This window comes from Ornithorhynchus anatinus, chromosome 13 (assembly GCF_004115215.2).
Source record: "Ornithorhynchus anatinus isolate Pmale09 chromosome 13, mOrnAna1.pri.v4, whole genome shotgun sequence".
Lineage (NCBI taxonomy): Eukaryota > Metazoa > Chordata > Mammalia > Monotremata > Ornithorhynchidae > Ornithorhynchus > Ornithorhynchus anatinus.
Genome location: NC_041740.1, coordinates 20,219,594 through 20,237,501, shown reverse-complemented (window position 1 = coordinate 20,237,501; position 17,908 = coordinate 20,219,594). Strand labels below are relative to the sequence as shown.

The 17,908-nt window shown below is 47.1% G+C and overlaps 1 protein-coding gene across 1 annotated transcript in view; it reads left to right on the top strand.

Annotated features, from left to right (window-relative positions):
• MRC1 (mannose receptor C-type 1) overlaps positions 1–17,908 on the top strand; it is a 68,336-nt gene that overhangs the window by 26,539 nt on the left and 23,889 nt on the right. Inside the window, exons 6-15 of the mRNA XM_029078212.2 lie at positions 94–240; positions 2,173–2,355; positions 4,518–4,675; positions 6,135–6,248; positions 8,734–8,849; positions 11,158–11,306; positions 12,154–12,353; positions 15,632–15,759; positions 16,702–16,789; positions 17,759–17,903. Coding sequence (XP_028934045.1) covers positions 94–240; positions 2,173–2,355; positions 4,518–4,675; positions 6,135–6,248; positions 8,734–8,849; positions 11,158–11,306; positions 12,154–12,353; positions 15,632–15,759; positions 16,702–16,789; positions 17,759–17,903 — 1,428 coding nt within the window. The remainder of the gene's footprint in view (positions 1–93; positions 241–2,172; positions 2,356–4,517; positions 4,676–6,134; positions 6,249–8,733; positions 8,850–11,157; positions 11,307–12,153; positions 12,354–15,631; positions 15,760–16,701; positions 16,790–17,758; positions 17,904–17,908) is intronic.

Sequence of the window (17,908 nt, the reverse complement as noted above, 5' to 3'; positions counted from 1 at the left end):
TAAGGGGGCTGGTCTTAGTGCTATGGCTTGAGGGCAAAGGCTTGCATGCGTTAAAGATCCTGTTTTGTTGTTGGGGGGGCTCTTTTTCTGAAGGAAACCCATCCGTAGAGCCTGGGAAAAGCTGTGTTTCATTAAACCCGGGGAAAAATGCCAAGTGGGAAACGCTGGAGTGCGCCCAAAGGCTCGGCTATATTTGCAAGAAGGGGAACAACTCCCTGACCTCCTTTATAATCCCCTCAGGTAAGTGGACGGCTCTAGGAACAGTGGAGGTGAGTGACAGGCCTCAGGTCTTCGTTAAGAGCACTTCCTAGCCAAGCCCGGCTCTTCTCCGATCCGTAAGAACCCCAAAGCCCGACCTGCTGGTTTCTAATCAGGAAGGTGTGCTGCCTGGGAGCCTACTGGGAGAGATGACAGGGGAGGTCGTTTTGACTTCTACACAAAGTAAAATAACCCCCCATAGTCATTTAAAGAGAGACGGCAGATGAAGGGTGAGGGGGATAAGGGCAGGCTTACGTGAATGTCAACCGGGCCAGCATGAGACGTCACCGATTGCTCTGCCACTTGCTTGCTGTATGCCACTTGCTTGGGTGACTCACTTCACTTCTCTGTGCCTCAATTTCCTCAATTGTAAAATGAGGATTCAACACCTGTTCTCCCTCCTGCTGATTAAACTGTACCTACCCCAGCACTTAGAACAGTTTCTGACACATAGTAAGTGCTCAACAAGTACCATAAAACAAACGAATGACCCAGATTTAGTCAAAATCCACCCCCTCTGCTAGAGATCCCTCCACTGTTGATGCTGCCCTTATAAGTGCTTAGCACAGTGCCTGCACACAGTAAGCACTCAACAAATAGAAACGTAGCGTGGCCCAGTGGAAAGAGCATGGGCTGGGGAATCAGAGAACCTGGGTTCTGATCCCAGCTCTGCCACTTGTCTGCTCTGTGACCTTGGACAAGTCACTTAATCTCTCTGTGCCGCATTTACCTCATCTGGAAAATGGGAAATAAGACTGGGAAAAATGCCCTCTCCTGACAGTTGGGGGAAGAGAGTGAAAGTTGTCTCAGAGTGAGTTTTGCTATGTTATTGTTTTAATGCAACATTGCATGGCTTAGGGGTCACTAGGAGAGAAAATTATGGGGGTTGGATGACCTATCCTTGGCCTGTGGCCAGATGCAGGAAGAGCACAGGAACAGGAATCAGGAGACCTGGGTTCTAATCCAAATTCTGCCTCTTGCCTGCTGTGTGCCTCAGTTTCCTCAATTGTAAAATGGGGATCAAATAACCATTTGTCCCTCCCATTTAGCCAAGCAGGACAGGGACTATGTCTAACCCATGTCTACCCAGTGTCTAGTACAGTGCCTAGCACACAGTAAGTGCTTAACGAATACCATAAAATAGGCTTTTGAACAGAAAAAAAAATCAAGTTTTCCACCAAGTCTCAGGATGTATCAGATTCCTTTGTCTCAGATACAAATTTAGGGGGGTCATTTGAGTAAAGGCTATTCTACTTATGTCCCCAATAGACCCCACTGATCAACAGGAAGTGCGCGGATTCTTTATAAAGGGAGAACAGCAAATTCTTTTCCATCTCGCAGCAATATCCCAATGAACTTTTACCAGGAAACCTTAAGTGATACGAAGGGAAATTGACCACTCACCCTTTGTCAACGGAAACTCAACAGCAGAAGCAAAGCCTCTACTGGCTCACCCCCTCGCAATCCACCCAGCCCAAGAGTCTGTCTCTGAAGGCATACTCATCCAAGAGGTCTTCCCTGACTAAGCCCTCTTTTCCTTTTCTCCAACTCCCTTCCGCATCACCCTGACTTGCTCCCTTTATTCATCCCCCCATCCCAGCCCCACAGCACTTACGGACATATCTGTCATTTATTTATTTCCAGTAATGTCTATCCCCCCTCTAGACTGTCACCTCTTTGTGGACAGGGAATGTGTCTGTTTATTGTTTTACTGGACTCTCCCAAGCGCTCAGTACAGTGCTCTGCACACAGTAAGCGCTCAGTAAATACGATTGACTGGCTGACTGGTGGATGGGAACTACCCCAATTTTCTCCAAGTCAAGGTGACCTGGGTCTCCAGACCTGCACCGGGATCATCCTTGTTTTCACCATGTGGACTGTCGTCCCCTTCTGACCCCTCTTTTTGTGTTCCAGAAACTGGAGTGCCCATCAACTGCCCCAGCCAATGGTGGCCATATGCGGGCCACTGTTATCGGATCTACCGAGAACCCAAAATCCAGAGAGAAGCTCTGACCTCCTGCAGGAAAGAAGGGGGTGACTTGGCCAGCATCCATAATGTTGAAGAATTCAGCTTCATCATCTCTCAGCTAGGATACGGTAAGAGTGACCAGGGGTTCACAGCCCCCCCCCCCCACGCCCGGTTCTAACCCCAGCCTCCACCACTTGTCTGCTGGGTGACCTTGGGTAAGTCTCTTTATTTCTCCGGGTCTCAGTTACCTCATCTGTAAAATGGTGATTAAGAGTGTAAGCTCCATGTGGAATGTGGAACAAGGACTGCATCCAACCTGATTAACCTGTATCTACCTTCGTGTTTAGAACAGTGTTTAGCACATAGTAAGAACTTAAAAAGTACCATAATTAATTAACCACAGAAAATATATCAATTCGTGCTGATGCTTTTAACGAGACCCTCACCAGCCCCCCCCTCCCGTGACCACCTCAAGGCTTCTGGTCAACTATGAAATTATGGACTCACAGCTGGACTGCCAGCTCGCTGTGGGAGGGGACCGCATCTACCACCTCTATTATGTTGCAGTCTCCTAAATGCTTAGCACAGGGCCTAGTGTATAGGACATGGGAGTCAGAAGGACCTGGGTTCTAGTTCTGGGTTCTAATCCTGGCTCCACCACTTGTCTGCTGTGTGACCTTGGGCAAGTCAATTCACTCCTCTGCTCCTCCGTTACCTCATTTATAAAATGAGGATTAAGACTGTGAGCCCCACGTGGGACAGGGACAGTGCCCAACCTGATTAGCTTGTATCCACCCCGGGGTTTAGAACAGTGCTTGACACATAGTAAGTGCTAACAAGTGGTACAGTGGAAATGGGCCCAGAAGAGGCCTGATTACTTACTCTGTGTCAATCATTGTTCTAAGCCCTGGAGTTGATAATAAGTTAATTAGGTCGGACACAGTCCCCGTCCTACATGGGACTCGCAGACCAAGTTAGGAGGAAGAACAGGTATTGAATCCCCATTTCACAGTTGAGGAAGCCGGGACACAGAGAAGTGAAGTGAGTGACTTACCCAAGGTCACACAGTAAGCAAGTGGTAAATGTAAATAAATTACACACATATGAATAAATAACTCACAGATACAGAAATAAGTGAATTGCATATATAAATAAATCACAGATATATAAAGAAATTACAGATATATAAATGACATATATAAATAAATGACAGAAATATAAAAATAAATAGCTCATAGATCTATAAATAAATTACAAATATATGTAAACAAATAACTCACAGATACATAAATAAATAAATCCCATATACAAATTAATAAATAAATCACAGGTGTATATATATGTATATAAATAAATCAGATATAAATAAATGAGTTACAGATATATAAAGAAATTACAAATATATAAATAAATGACATGTATAAATAAATTACAGAAATGTAAAAATAAAAAACTCACAGATATATAAATAAATAAATCCCATAAATAAACTAAAGATATATAAATAAATCACAGAGATACATAGAAATAAATTACTGATGTATAAAGAAATTACAGGTTATGTAAATAAATAAATTAAATATATAAACAAATTACAGATCTCTATTAAGCTCCTGTTGGATTGATATAGTGATTCCAAATGAGAGACAGGGGTCGGCTGGTCTTTGTGCCCATCGACGAGGACCGTGACGATGGATTTTCTGGGCGTGGCTGGACCCAAGTCTGATTTACGGGTTAAACTGTGGCTGGATTCCCTTCTCTAGCCACGGAACATTGAGATATAAGGGCTGGACTGAGGGGTCGGTGAAGCTCGACGCCTGGCATGCTCAGGAACTAACCACTCGCACTAATCCACTTACTTCCTGAAAGGCCCCTCTGTCAGCTGCAAATATGGGCACAGCAGAGGCTGCCATTTTATCCACAGGAAATTGAAAACCATTTAGGCTAAAGAGGGACTCCCCGAGGTAAAGACTGACCTTTGAACTTTTCTAAGGGTGACCAGTGACCTTTTGATCAGCCCACCCATTTCACATGTTCCTAATCCTTTAGATCGATTAATCGTTGGTATTTGGCGAGTACCTCCTGTCTGTGCAGAGTGCTGGGCTCGGTGGTTGTTGGGAGAGTGCAATAAAGTAAGTCCACATGATCCTTGTCCTCCTGGAGTTTACAATCTAGCAGCAGAGTGGGAGCATGGAAAAAGCACGTGCCACATGAGGAAATGCTGGAAGAATTTGCCTCCCTTGCCCTGGTACCCAAACAAACTGTCTTCCCCCTCCATCTTCTTGTTTAGAGACCACAGATGAACTGTGGATCGGGCTGAATGACCTCAAGTTCCAGATGTATTTCGAGTGGAGCGATGGAACTCCGGTCACATTCACCAAGTGGCTGAGAGGGGAACCAAGCCACGAGAACAACAGGCAGGAAGATTGCGTGGTGATGAAGGGGCAGGTGAGTAGGCTGCCACTGGCCAGTAGCCAGGGGCAGGTAGGGGTCCCAGGGTGGATAACCTGATGGATTGAAAGAGTCGGAGCGTCTCCCCCATGGCCCCTTCTCCCCATCTTTGAAGGAACCCGGGTGTATCAGTACGAGGTGGGGGTGGAATACTTCACTCATAGCCTTGTGGGGGAATCATGGTTTTGGGAAAAGTTTCTCTTTTCTCCTTGACCCTTGGCTCTCAGGGCACTGACTCCCAGTTCCTGCTCCAAGCATCACCCATGTCCGTGGCAGCTTCTGTGTTGGTCTCTAGTTAGGAACAGCCCAGGATAAACTCCTTGGCATCCCCTTGCCTTCAACCTTCCTCCCTGATGATTTTTTCATTCCCCCCTTATTCACCCTCTCTTTTGCACTACCTATGCACTTGTTCTCGACTATCCATATCCAACAGACTATGACATTTCCCCCTGCTTCAAATCCTTACTGAAGGCCCATCTCCTCCAAGAGGCCTTCCCTGACTAAGCCCTCCTTTCCTCTACTCCACTCCCCTCTGTATCACCCTGACTTGCTCCCTTTATTCATTCCCCCTCCCAGGCCCACAGCACTTATGGGCATATCTGTCTCCCCCTCTAGATTATAAACTCATTGTGGACTAGGAATATGTCTCTTATGCTCTCCCAAGCACTTAATACAGTGCTTTGCACACAGTAAGTGCTCAGTAATTGCTACTGACTGACTGAGAAGCAGCATGGCCAAGTGGGAAGAGCATGGGTCTGAGAGTCAGAGGACCTGGGTTCTAATCCCAGCTTTGCTACCTGCCTCCTCTGTGATCTTGGGCAAGTCACTTCAATTCCCTGGGCCTCAGTTCCCTCATCTGCAAAATATGGATTCAATACCTGTTCTCCCTCCTACTTACACTGTAAGCCCATATGGGACCTGATTATCTTATATCTACCTAGTGCTTAGTACAGTGTTTGGAACATAGTAAAGCTTAACAAATATCATCATCATTATTATTATTACCCCAGCATTTAGTACAGTGCTTAGCACATAATAAGTGCTTAACAAACGTTATTGTTATTATTATTCCCCAGCACTTAGTACAGTGCCTGGCACTTAGCAAGTGCTTAACAATTATCATTATTATTATCATCATCCCAGTGCTTGGAACATAGTAAGCACTTAACAAACACCCCAATTATTTTTCTTATTGTTGTTGCCAAACTAAGCACTTTGATTCCTCACCTCCACAGCATTTATATACTTATCCTTATATTCTGCCCCTTTCCCTATCTGTATTTTGGTTTACTGTCCATCTCCCCCATGAATTCGCAAACTCCCTGAGGACCGGGAATGCGTCTACCAACTCTGTTGCATTATATTCTCCCAAGCACTTAGTACAGGGCTCTTCTCACAGTAAACGCTCGATAAATACCAATAATCAATGGATTCCTTCCACCTGGGACTCTTGCAGGATGGGGCCTGGGCAGATCGCGCCTGTGAGATGAGCCTCGGTTACGTCTGCAAAAGGAAGCCGTTGCCTCAGGCTCCTGGCACCGTGGAGCTGGTGGACAAGGGTTGTCAGAAGGTGAGAGCCTATCGCAGGGTGGGCCAATGTCCAACAGGCTCCGGGATTGTGGAAAAAAATAATAATTAGCATCGTGACTTAGTGGAACAGACACAGGCCTGGGAGTTGGAGGACCTGGGCTCTAAAACCGACTCTGCTAATTGCTTGCTGTGTGCTTAAGTGCTTAGTACAGTGCTTGAGTGCTTAGTACAGTCCTTACGCACTTAGTACAGTGCTTTGCCCACAGTAAGAGTTCAATAAATACGAATGAACGATTGAATGACCTTGGGCAAATCACTTACCTTCTCTGGGCCTCAGTTTCCTCAACTGTAAAGCGGGGATTCAATCCCTTTGCTCCCTCCTATTTAGATTATGAGCCCCATGTGGGACAGAGACCATGTCCTCTCTGTGCCTCAGTTACCTCATCTGTAAAATGGGGATTAAGACTGTGAGCCTCATGTGGGACAACCTGATTACCCTGTGTATCCCAGTGCTTAGAACAGTGCTCTGCACATAGTAAGCGCTTAATAAATACCAACATTATTATTATTATTATTAATTAACTTGTACCTACCCCGGTGCTTAAAACAGAGTTCAACACATAGTAAGCCCTTAACAAATACCATAAAAAATAACAAGAATAAAAAATAATAGTCTCTGGTAAATGCAAATTATGTACCAAGCTCTGTATTAAGCTCTGGGGGAGACACAAGCTAATCAGGTCCCACAGGGAGCTCATGGTCTAAATAGGAAAGAGAACAGGGATGGAATCCCCAATTTGGCAGAAGAGGGAACTGAGGCCCAGAGTAGTGAAGTGACTTGCCCAAGATCATACCTCAGATGAGTGGCAAAGCCAGGATTAGAATCTAGACCCTCTGACTCCCAGGCCCTTGCTCTTTTCTTTAGACCACACAGCTTCTCTAAAAGAGGGGTGATGGGCTTCTAGTCTGTAAGCTCATTGTGGGCAAGGATTGTGTCTACCAACTCTGTTATATTGAACTCTCCAAAGCACTCTTAGTGCAATGCTCTGCACACAGTGAGCACTCAATAAACACCATTGATTGATCGATTAATGGGTACTAGTGTTTTGGGGGGAGGGGGAGATAAACCTGTCCCTGTAGGAGTGGGTGATTAGGCGGATGTGATGCAAGTGTGTGAGTGCCTGTAGGCCTGTGTGTAGATGTGAGATTGTGTATTTGTGTGTGTGTCTATTTAAATGTATACAGTCATTCTTAAATGACAGTTTTTTCTAGGACTTCGGATGATGCTCAAAGTCTGTTTTTTCTAACCGTATTTGTTAAGCATTTCCTATGTGCCAAGGCACTGTACTAAGCGCTGGGGTAGATAGGAGCTAATCAGATTGGACCCAGTCCATGTCCCACATGGGGCTCACAGACTTCATCCCCATTTTTTGCATGAGGGAAGTGAGCCATAGAGAAGTGTAGTGGCTTGCCCAAGGTCAAGTCTGTCAGTCTTCTCTGTTAGAGTGCATTCAATCAGCCAGTCATCATTCAGTGATATTTACTGAACACTTACTGTGTACAGAGGACAGTATTAAGCACCTAGGAGAGAACAGTAAGTAGACACACTCCTAGCCCTCAAAGAGTTTACAATCTAGCAGAGGAGACAGACATCAAAAATGAATTCTAGGCAATGGAAGCAAAAACATATAAGAATGAAGGCATAAGAGGTGTGGGCTGGTGAACGAGGGGTGTGAGGTTTTTTTTTAATGGTACTTGTTAAGTGCTTTCTAGGTGCCAGGCACTGTACTAAGCACTGAGATAGATACCAGCTAATCAGATTGGACACAGTCCCTGTCCCACATGAGGCTCACAATCTAAATCTAAGGGAAGGGGATTTAATTCCCACTTTGCAGATGAACCTGCTTAGTGGGCATGAATTTGTATCTACCCTGGTGCTTAAAACAGTGCCTGTCAAATAGTAAGCACTTAACAAATACTGCAATAATAGTAATAGACTCAGGTGATGGAGTAGGAAGTAAAATGGGGGTGAGGAAATGAGAGATCAGTCAGGGAAGGTTACCTGGAAGAGATGCGATTTTATTAGGGCTTTGAAGAGGGGGAAAGGTGTGGTCTGTCAGATATGAAGAGGGAGAGAGTTCCAGGCAGGAGAGAAGGACAAGTGGGAAATGCAAGAGAAACGAGATGAAGGCGCTGCGCATAGGTTGGTGTTAGAGGAGAGAAGCGTGTGGGCTGGGTTGGAGGAGGAGAGCAGAGAGGTGAGGAAGCGGGAAGAGAACTGATTGACTGCTTTGAGAATTGAGCCCCATCTCAGTCAGCCAATCACATTTACTGAGCACTTACTTTGTCCAGAGCACTGTACTAACCGCTTCAGTGATCTGTACCCAGAAGGGACTCGAGTAAGTACTTCGGATTGTCTGCCTAATATTTGAATTGGAGAATATTGAAAAATGATGAGTGGGTGGCAATTGATAAAAAGCAAAGAGTGCCTGTGTTGATTTGAGACTTTGCCGTCTCCCCCATAGGGTTGGAAACGTTACGGCTTTCACTGTTACCTGATCGGCCAAACCCTCTCGACGTTTGCAGAAGCCAACCAAAGCTGTGTGCACTCCAAGGCCTACCTGACCACGGTAGAGGACAGGTGAGTGTTCTGCCCGGACCAGGAATGGAAGCAGGCTGGGCTGCTGAGAAACAGTGTGGACTAGTGGATAGAGCCCGGGGCCGGGAGTCAGAAGGAGCTGGGTTCTAATTTTGACTCGTTGGGGGCAAGGAGAGTAATTGTCTGTCGGATATGAAGAGGGAGGGCATTCCAGGCCAGAGGCAGAATGTGGAGGAGAGGTTGATGGCGAGATAGACGATACTGAGGTACAGTGAGGGCTTTTTATGGTATTTTTAAAGTATTTACTACATAATACTACTGGGGGTAGATACAAGGCAATCAAGTTGGACACAGACCCTTGTCCCACATGGGACTCACAGTCTTTATTCCCATTTTCCAGATGAGGTAACTGAGGCCCAGAGAAGTGAAGTGAGTTGCCTGAAGTCCCACGGCAGACAAGTGGCAGAGCTGGGATTAGAACCCAGGTCTCTCTGACTTGCAGGCTGGGGCTCTATCCTTCCTGGGACTTCAGCTGGGGAATGATCTGGGGGGGTTCAGGAAGGCTGAGGGCCCTATTCTGCCCCAACCTGTGATGGGCTCCGCTTGAAAAAAACCTCGGAGGGCCACTGTGGTCAATTCAGGCTCAATCCCTGGAACACACTGGTGACATCACCTCTAGGTAGGAAGGTAAATGGAAGTGTCAATCAGGCAGTCGTATCATTGAGCTCTTACTGTGTACAGAACACTGTACTAAGAGCTTGGGAGAGTACAGTGCAACAATAAACAAGCACATTCCCTGACTACAATGAGCTTACAGTCTGGACCGGGGGGACAGACATTAATATAAATAAATAAAGTACAGGTAGGTGCTTTAAGTACTGTGGGGCTGGGACAGGGGTTGGGTAAAGGGAGCAAGTCAGGGTGACGCAGAAGGGAGTGGAAGAAGATGACAGGAGGGAGGGCTTACTTGGGGAAGGCCTCTTGGAGAAGGCATGCTTTTTATAAGGCTTTGAAGGGGGGAGAGTAAAGGTCTGTCAGATATGAGGAGGGAGGGCTTTCCAGGCCAGAGGCAGGACATGGGTGAGAGGCCGGTGGCGAGATAGACAAGATCCAGGTACAGAGAGAATGTCGGTATTAGAGGAGTGAAGTGTGCTGGCTGGGTTGTAGTAGGAGAGCAATGGGGAGCAACTTCTTGCACTTTCGCTGCGTTGGAAGAGAGGAGCCCACTGTGGTCCCGGGACATTATAAGACAACCCTCAGGAGTGAGTGGACATTGCCCAGTGCTCCACCCTGCTGCACCCATGGGCTGACAGAACATCATCATTCCTCTATTTTCAACCTCAACATTCCCAAGCTTTTCCAATGGCCGTTGAGAACCACGATTCATGGGAAGACCGAATCTATCTATGGCTGGCCCCAGACCTACCTCGATAATTGAGTATTGTGGATATGTGGAATCCAGGTTCAAGAACTCATCTGAACTCTCCTAAGCGCTTAGTATAGTGCTTTGCACACTGTAAGTGCTCAGTAAATATAATTGAATGAACGAATGAACTTTGACTAAACCAATTTTAGACTCCAAGGTTTTGTGGTAAAACCCATTTGGTTAAGCACTTAACAAATACCACAGTTATTATCATTATTACTTTGTTCCCACTTTCCATTGTGGGGATGGTGACTGCTTTTTTTAAAAATCATTTTATCATCAGGAGATCCAAAGGTTCTGGGGAAAATAGCAGGGGATTTTTCTTGAAATTTCCTATGAAATTTCCCCCGAATTGCTTTATTTCCTTTCTATTTCATTTTTCACAGCTCGAGGGAGTTGGCAGGTTGAGGGTTGCTTAGCATAGTGCTCTGCCCACAGCAAGTGCTCAATAAATACGATTGAGTGGATGCATTGGAAAGGACCCCGAGTTCAGAGTTGCAAGTTTCTGAATAGTACTAGTCATCTCTATAATGATAATTATAATTGTGATATTTGTTAAGCACATCCTATGTGCCAGGCACTGTACTAAATGCTGGGGTAGATACGAGGTTGTCAGTTTGGACACGGTTCCTGTTCCACGTGGAGCTCACAGTCTTAATCCCAAGTTTACAGATGAGGGAACCGAAGCCCAGAGAAGTGAAGGGACTTGCCCAAGGTCACACAGCAGACCAGTGGCAGAGCCGGGATTAGAACCCATATAAAAGTCCAAAAGTCTTCGTGGTAACCAGTGTGCTGTTTGGATCACAGCGAGGCTTCTCAGAGGGTTGAGGAAGCATTGTGACTCCACTCCTTCTCTTGCCCTTTGGGGAAGACTTTCTGCTACTTTCTCTCTGGCGGCAATCAATTTCCCACTCTCTCTTTCAGGTTTGAGCAAGCCTTTCTGACCAGTTTGGTTGGACTGAGACCAGATAAATATTTTTGGATCGGCCTTTCAGACGTGACAATCCGAGGGACTTTCCAGTGGACCATTGAGGAAACAGTGCAATTCACCCACTGGAACGCAGAAATGCCTGGTATGTTGTCCGAGAGGGTCAATAATAATAATTGTGGCATTGTTAAGCACTTACTATGTGCCAGGCACAGGTGGCAGGCTGGGAAAATCAGTCAACGGTATTTTTTAAGTGCTTACTATGTGCAGAGCACTGTATTAAGTACTTGGGAGAGTAAAATGCAATAGAGGTAGTAGACACGTTTCCCGCTCACTATGAAGAAAATGTATCCTAGAAGACACCGATTATCTTTAAGAAGTTTCCTTTCTAGACTTGTCTGCATACTTGTCTGCTGTGTGATCTTAGGCAAGTCACTTCACTTCTCTGAGCCCCATCGTGAGGCAGGGACTATCCAACCCGATTTGCTTGTATCCACCCCAGCACTTAGTACAGTACCTGGCACATAGTAAGCACTTAACAAATAATAATTATTACTATTATAGACTTGTATCTTGTACCTACCCCAGTGCTTAGAAAAATGTTTGACACATAGTATTCCTTGAACAGATACAATTATTATCAATAGACTGAAGGCTCATTGTGGGCAGAGGATGCATTGACTGACTCTGCTGTACTCTCCCAAGTGCTTAGTACAGTGCTCTGCACATTGTAGGCTCTCAGTAAATGCCACTGATTGACTGAGGGGATGGATTCCAAATCAAAGTACCTCCTTAGAGATTCAAAGTCAGGACTAAAGTAGCTCTGCATCTCCCCATGGGAGTGCATCGTTCCTACTGCCCCTTGGTCTGAAGTCGAAAGTAGTCTGTTTCTGGAAGGACAGCCTTTCTGGGAGAAGCCTCCTCCTTGATATTGCTCACATATTGCGCTCAGTAAATCCCACCGATGGATTGACTGATGAATTCCTCTCCAGGAAGGAAGGCGGGATGCGTTGCCATGAAGACGGGGACGGCTGGAGGACTTTGGGACATTCTGAATTGTGAGGAAAAGGCCAAATTTATCTGCAAGCATTGGGCCGAGGGAGTCACCCGCCCTCCACCCCCGACCACCACGCCGGTGCCCAAATGTCCTGATAACTGGATTACCAATGACAACACCCACCTGTGCTACAAAGTAAGTGCCCGGGGACGACCCGGGGTAGGGTGCTGAGCCCCATTTCGAAGCGGGAGGAAGCTGAGCTTGCTCAGTGCTCATCTGCGTGGATGGGATGGACCAGGACTTGTCTGGTTCAGTGCTTGAAGGAGCTCTTCCAACTTAGGATCTGTGTTTTCTCTTTCAGGCTCCCCCGAGTAAAGGGCCTCATGGCCTAGTGGGTAGAGCACAGGTTTGGGGTCAGAAGGTCATGGGTTCTAATTCTGGCTTCTCCGCGTGTCTGCTGGGTGACCTTGGGCAACTCACTTCACTTCTCAGGGCCTCAATTCCCTCTTCTGTAAAAAGGGGATTGAGACTGTGAGCCCCACAGGGGACAGAGATTGTGTCCAACCCTACTTGCTTGTATCTACCCCAGCACTGAGGACAGTGCCTGTCACATAGTAAGTGTTTAACAAATATCACAATTATTACTATTATTATTAAAGGGGCCGAGGTGGGAAATGGCTTGAGGCCCACCACCAGCATCTAAACAAATCCAAAGAGGGCAAATTACAGTGCCATCAATTTTTCACCCTTCTCAGTCAATCAGTCAATCATATGTATTTAGTATTTACTGTGAGCAAAGTACTATACAAAACTCTTGGGAGAGTATAAGATAACAATAAACAGACACATTCCCTGCCGACAATGAGTTTACAGGCTAGAGGAGACTCTGGTACTTGTTAAGCGCTTACTAAACACTGTCCTAAGGTGGATACGAGCAAATCAGGTTGGACACGGTCCCTGTCCCACACGGGGCTCACGGTCTTCTTTCCCATTTTACAGATGAGGTCACTGAGGCACAGAGGAAGTGAGGTGACTTGCCCAAGGTCATATAGCAGACAAGCGGTGGAGCTGCAGACAAGAAGACAAGTGGTGGAGAGGGGATTAGAATGCAGGTCCTTCTGACTCCCAGGCCCGGGGTCTATCCACAAAGCCACGCTGCTTGCTGCTACCCATTCACATTTTAGCCTATCCTGCCGCCAGCCATTTCCCTGTCACACGGTTCCCCTCTTGCTCCTCTCTGCCAGACTCCACTACACCAAGCCCACCTCCTCCCCGAGGCTTCCCAGACTGACCAAACATCCCCCCAAGAAGTCCTGAGCTTTTCCCTAATCATCTCCCCGTTTATTGGGCCCTTATTCTCAGGTCATTCGACACTGGGAATTAGTTCTGACTTGTCATGTTTTAATCGCGTGTTCACGACGGAGGAAGGAGGCTTCAAAGTCCTGGATCCAATTGTGCTTCTGGTAACGTCGACTCCTTCTCTTCCTTTTCCCTCTCCCTTGCTCTCACCAGTACCATGGCTAAAATCCAAATGAGAGCAGGAAAAGGGAGCAGGATGCGGGTCAGGATTTAGGAAGGAAACACAGGTCCCGGTTTCCCTTCCAGGGGCCGGTGTTATCTCCCCTAACTCTGTCTTTGCTCTTTCCTCTCCTCTCTGTCCCAGGGTGACACCCCTTTTGCCTCCCGAGGCATTCTGGGATAGGACCAAGAAAGGATGTGGCCTATCTGGGTGCAGAGCCAAGGATTCTTAGAAGGAACAGTCAGGTTTAGGATCAGGTGTCGGAAAGTTTCATTTAGTTTCTAATGCATTGAAGGATGGATGGATAATAATAATTATTATTATTATGGTACTTGCTAAGTGCTATCTATGTGCCAAGCACCGTTTTAAGCCCTAGGGTAGGTACGAGTTCATCATGTTGGCACAGTCTCTGTCTCACTTGGGGCTCACATCCTTAATCTCCATTTTCCAGATGAGGTAACTGAGGCCCAGGGAAGTGAAGCGACTTGCCCAAGGTCACATAGCAAACAAATGGCTGAGTTGGGATTAGAACCCAGGTCTGCCTGAGCTATCCACTAAGCCACACTGATTCTCATGGGTGGATGGATGCATGTGAGCTGTTTGTACTCTCCCAGTGCTTAGTAAAATGCTCTGCACACAATAAGTGCTCAATAAATATCATGATCGATGGTTAGATAGATGGTTTGATTTTCTGGCTAGCTTAGCTTAGTGCTGACATCTACCTGGCTCTGCTTCTTGTTAAATGATTTCAGGCTAGAGATAATCATTAGGTTTTAGGGGGCCTTTATTTGTGCATATTTGTTTTGTCATTTCATAGTAAGTGCTGTACTCTTGAGGAAAGACAGGATTAGGTGCACGGGTGAAAGAATTACCATGTAAATAGAACAAATATAAAAATCTTATCCATCAAGGGAGCACTCTTGAATCTGTGTGGGTAGAATTTATGAACTGAAAAAATACAGACATCTCAATAGGATTACAGATCACCTGACCAGGGATAGGAAATAAGTAGGGAATGTTTGTCTGGATTGGGAATGGCGTAGTGGATAGAACACAGGTCTGGGAGTCAGAGGTCATGGGTTCTAATCCCAGCTCTGCCACTTATCTGCTTGTGACCTTGGGCAAGTCACTTCACTTCTCTTGTGCCTCAGTTATCCCATCTGAAAATTGGGATTAAGACTGTGAACCCTATGTGGGACAAGGACCGTGACCACTGTTATTGACTTGTAACTACCCCAAGCGTTTAGTACAGTGGCTGGCCCATAGGAAGCACTTAACAAATACCATAAACAACAATGGTATTTGTATAAATGTTTACTGTGTGCAGAGCTCTGTATTGAGCGCTGGGAAACAATACACAGGTGGGAATTACTGTCCTGCGGTGGGTTGGAGGGGAGTAGGGGAGTGTATGTAGTCACTTACCTGTCCGGAGGCAGGGGGTGGACCAGCTTCTATTTCTAAGTTCCCTCCCCTCATCCCATTTCTAGGATCCATTTCAGCTAGTATAGACCCCCAGAGCTACAGCTCCCCGTAAGTTTTCACTCATGTCCATTGGGGAAAGAGGGTTGACAGGCCAACTGATCTGGGATTGGTCCTAGAGTAGCCTCTCCTGCTTCTTCCTGCTTTCTTCCAGAGCCTGTCTCCAGCTAAGCTGTGCTTTCCAGCCCCTGCCTGCTCTTCGATCCTTCTTACGCTCAGGGAACCCGATCTTTTCCATCATTCCCCGTGCTAAATTGAGCTGTCCATGATCACTCATCCCTGCAAACACTCCCTAGCTCCTCCCACGTGGGCCAGGGAGAATATGCCAAGCCATTAAATATGTGGGGGCCTGCTGGGCTGGGTATTCATACCCGGGCACCCCTCTGAGATCCCCTCTCCCCCAACTGATGGGCACAGACTTTGTTTTCCTCAGTTTTCCACCTACTGTTCTTTTTCCAAATGGATCCTCCTCTAGATTTTTGACAAGAAAAATTATGAAAAGAAGACATGGATCGAAGCTCGGGATTTCTGCAAGGAAATCGGGGGGGACCTGGCCACCATCAACAGTAAAGAGGAGCAGAGCACAATCTGGAACTCCATCTTGTACGTGCCTCCCTCCCCCGGGAATTCCTCCCCTCAGGGGCCAGTCTCCTCTGGAGGGCCAGAGCCATCTCTTTTCTCAGGGACTTGGTGGGGCCTGGAGCGTCTCCCATTCCTGGTGGGTAGTCCTGACCTCAGGGTGGGATGCATCTGCAGACTCATAATGCTTAGTGTCACCTGTTCCTTCGTTCTGCCGTTCCTTGCCTTGACTCCTTCTCTGACCCAACCACCATCCTCGAACTCAAGTCCTAATCCCCCCTCAGCCCCTACCCATACTGCCATCCCCGATTCTCACTCTTCCTGAGCTGGGGTATTTTCATTTGAATGGTATTTGTTAAGCACTTACTGTGTGCCAAGCACTGTACTAAATGCTGGGGTTGATGCAAGCTAATCAGTTTGGACGCAGCCCAGGTGGGGCTCACAGTCTTAATCCCCATTTTCCACATGAGGGAACCGAGGCCCAGAGAAGTGAAGTGACTTGCCCAAGATTACACAGCCAACAAGTGGTGGAGCTAGGATTAGAACCCAAGTCCTTCCATTCCCAGGCCCGGGCTCTATCCACTGGGCCATGCTGCTTCACCGCAGGCAGGGAACGTGTTTACCAACTCTTTTCATTTTGTACTCTCCCAAATGCCTAGTACAGTGCTCTGCACATTGTAAGCGCTCAGTAAATACCTTGGGTTGAGTCTCGGCCCAGGGGATAGATAGCACCCTCCGGAGTTGGCTCTGGGCCTCCTGTGGGAGGAAGCAGGTTCACTCAGGAGAGCGATGGGTAGTCGGCTTCAATCCTCTGCTCCCTAATCAATCCCGCCAACTGAGCAAGAGACGGTGTCAGGCTCCGGGGCGTTGGGCATCGAGCCAGAGCTGGGGTCGGAGGAGCCCAACACCATCCGTTTTTCCTAATCCCATTGTTTTTTCTAACCTCATCGGCTTTTTCCTCTTCAGAGCCAGCGGGGTCTACCACGAGCTGTTCTGGTTGGGGCTGACCTACGCCAATCCCGACGAAGGCTTCATTTGGAGCGACGGCTCTCCTGTGAGTAAACGCCTTTTGGGGCGCTTGTTCGTTCTCTGACTGCCTTGTTTCTGTCGGGGTCTCCTCCTTCTCCCTCTGTAGCTTCACCACCCGCTTCTCCTGTCAGCCTTGGGGCTCAGCCCCAGATGAGAGGGAGGCTGGTGAGGGATTCGCTCTTATCCACCCAGACGATTTCAGCTCAGGCAGTGGTGATTTCATTCCCAGAATTCCCCTCCTCTAGTCAATCAGTCAATCAGTCAATCAATTATTGAGCACTTAGAGTGTACAGAACACTGTATTAAGCGCTTGGGAGAGTACAATATAACAGACACAATACGAACTTGCACTCTAGAGGGGGAGTCAGACATTAATAGAAATAAAGTACAGATACGTACTTAAGTGCTGTGGGGCTCTGGAATGGAAGCTCATTGTGGGCAGGGAACCTGTCTATCAACTCAGCTGTAGTGGACTCTTCCCAAGCGGTCAGTACAGTGCTCCGCAGACAGTAAACGGAGCCCAGTCTGCTTCTCTTCCCATTTCCACAGGCTGAGGGCGTTTAGACTCTCCTAGCTTGGAACGGTTCCTTGCCCCTATCCAAGCCCCTTGAACCCTCCGACTCTTTTGCAAATCTGGATCGTCACCCTCTCCAGTGCAAGGGGGTGGCGGCTGATGACAGGATTGGAATTGTCCCTAAGCCTCCAGAAGAAAGCCCTTCTCAAACTGCCCTACCAGGGTAAAAAAATGGTCCCCTTCCTTCAGCAGAAGACCATCGTGCAGGTAAACTCTGGGGAGCTCGACTTTGAGCCCCATTTGGGACAGGGACTGTGCCTAACCCGATTTGCTTGTATCCACACCAGTGCTTAGTAAAGTGCCCAGCACATAGTAAGCACTGAACAAATACCACAGTTATTATTGACTGATTGATTGATTGGTTGAGCAAGGACCTGGGGCCGCAAGAAGAGTAATAGCCATCTCCTGTCTCGACCTCAGCTACGGTATGAAAATTGGGCTTATGGAGAACCCAATTATTACCAACAAAGCGAATTCTGCGGAGAGTTGAAGGGGGAGCCCAGCATGAACTGGAATGACATTAACTGTGACCACCTCCACAACTGGATTTGCCAGATAAAAAAAGGTAGG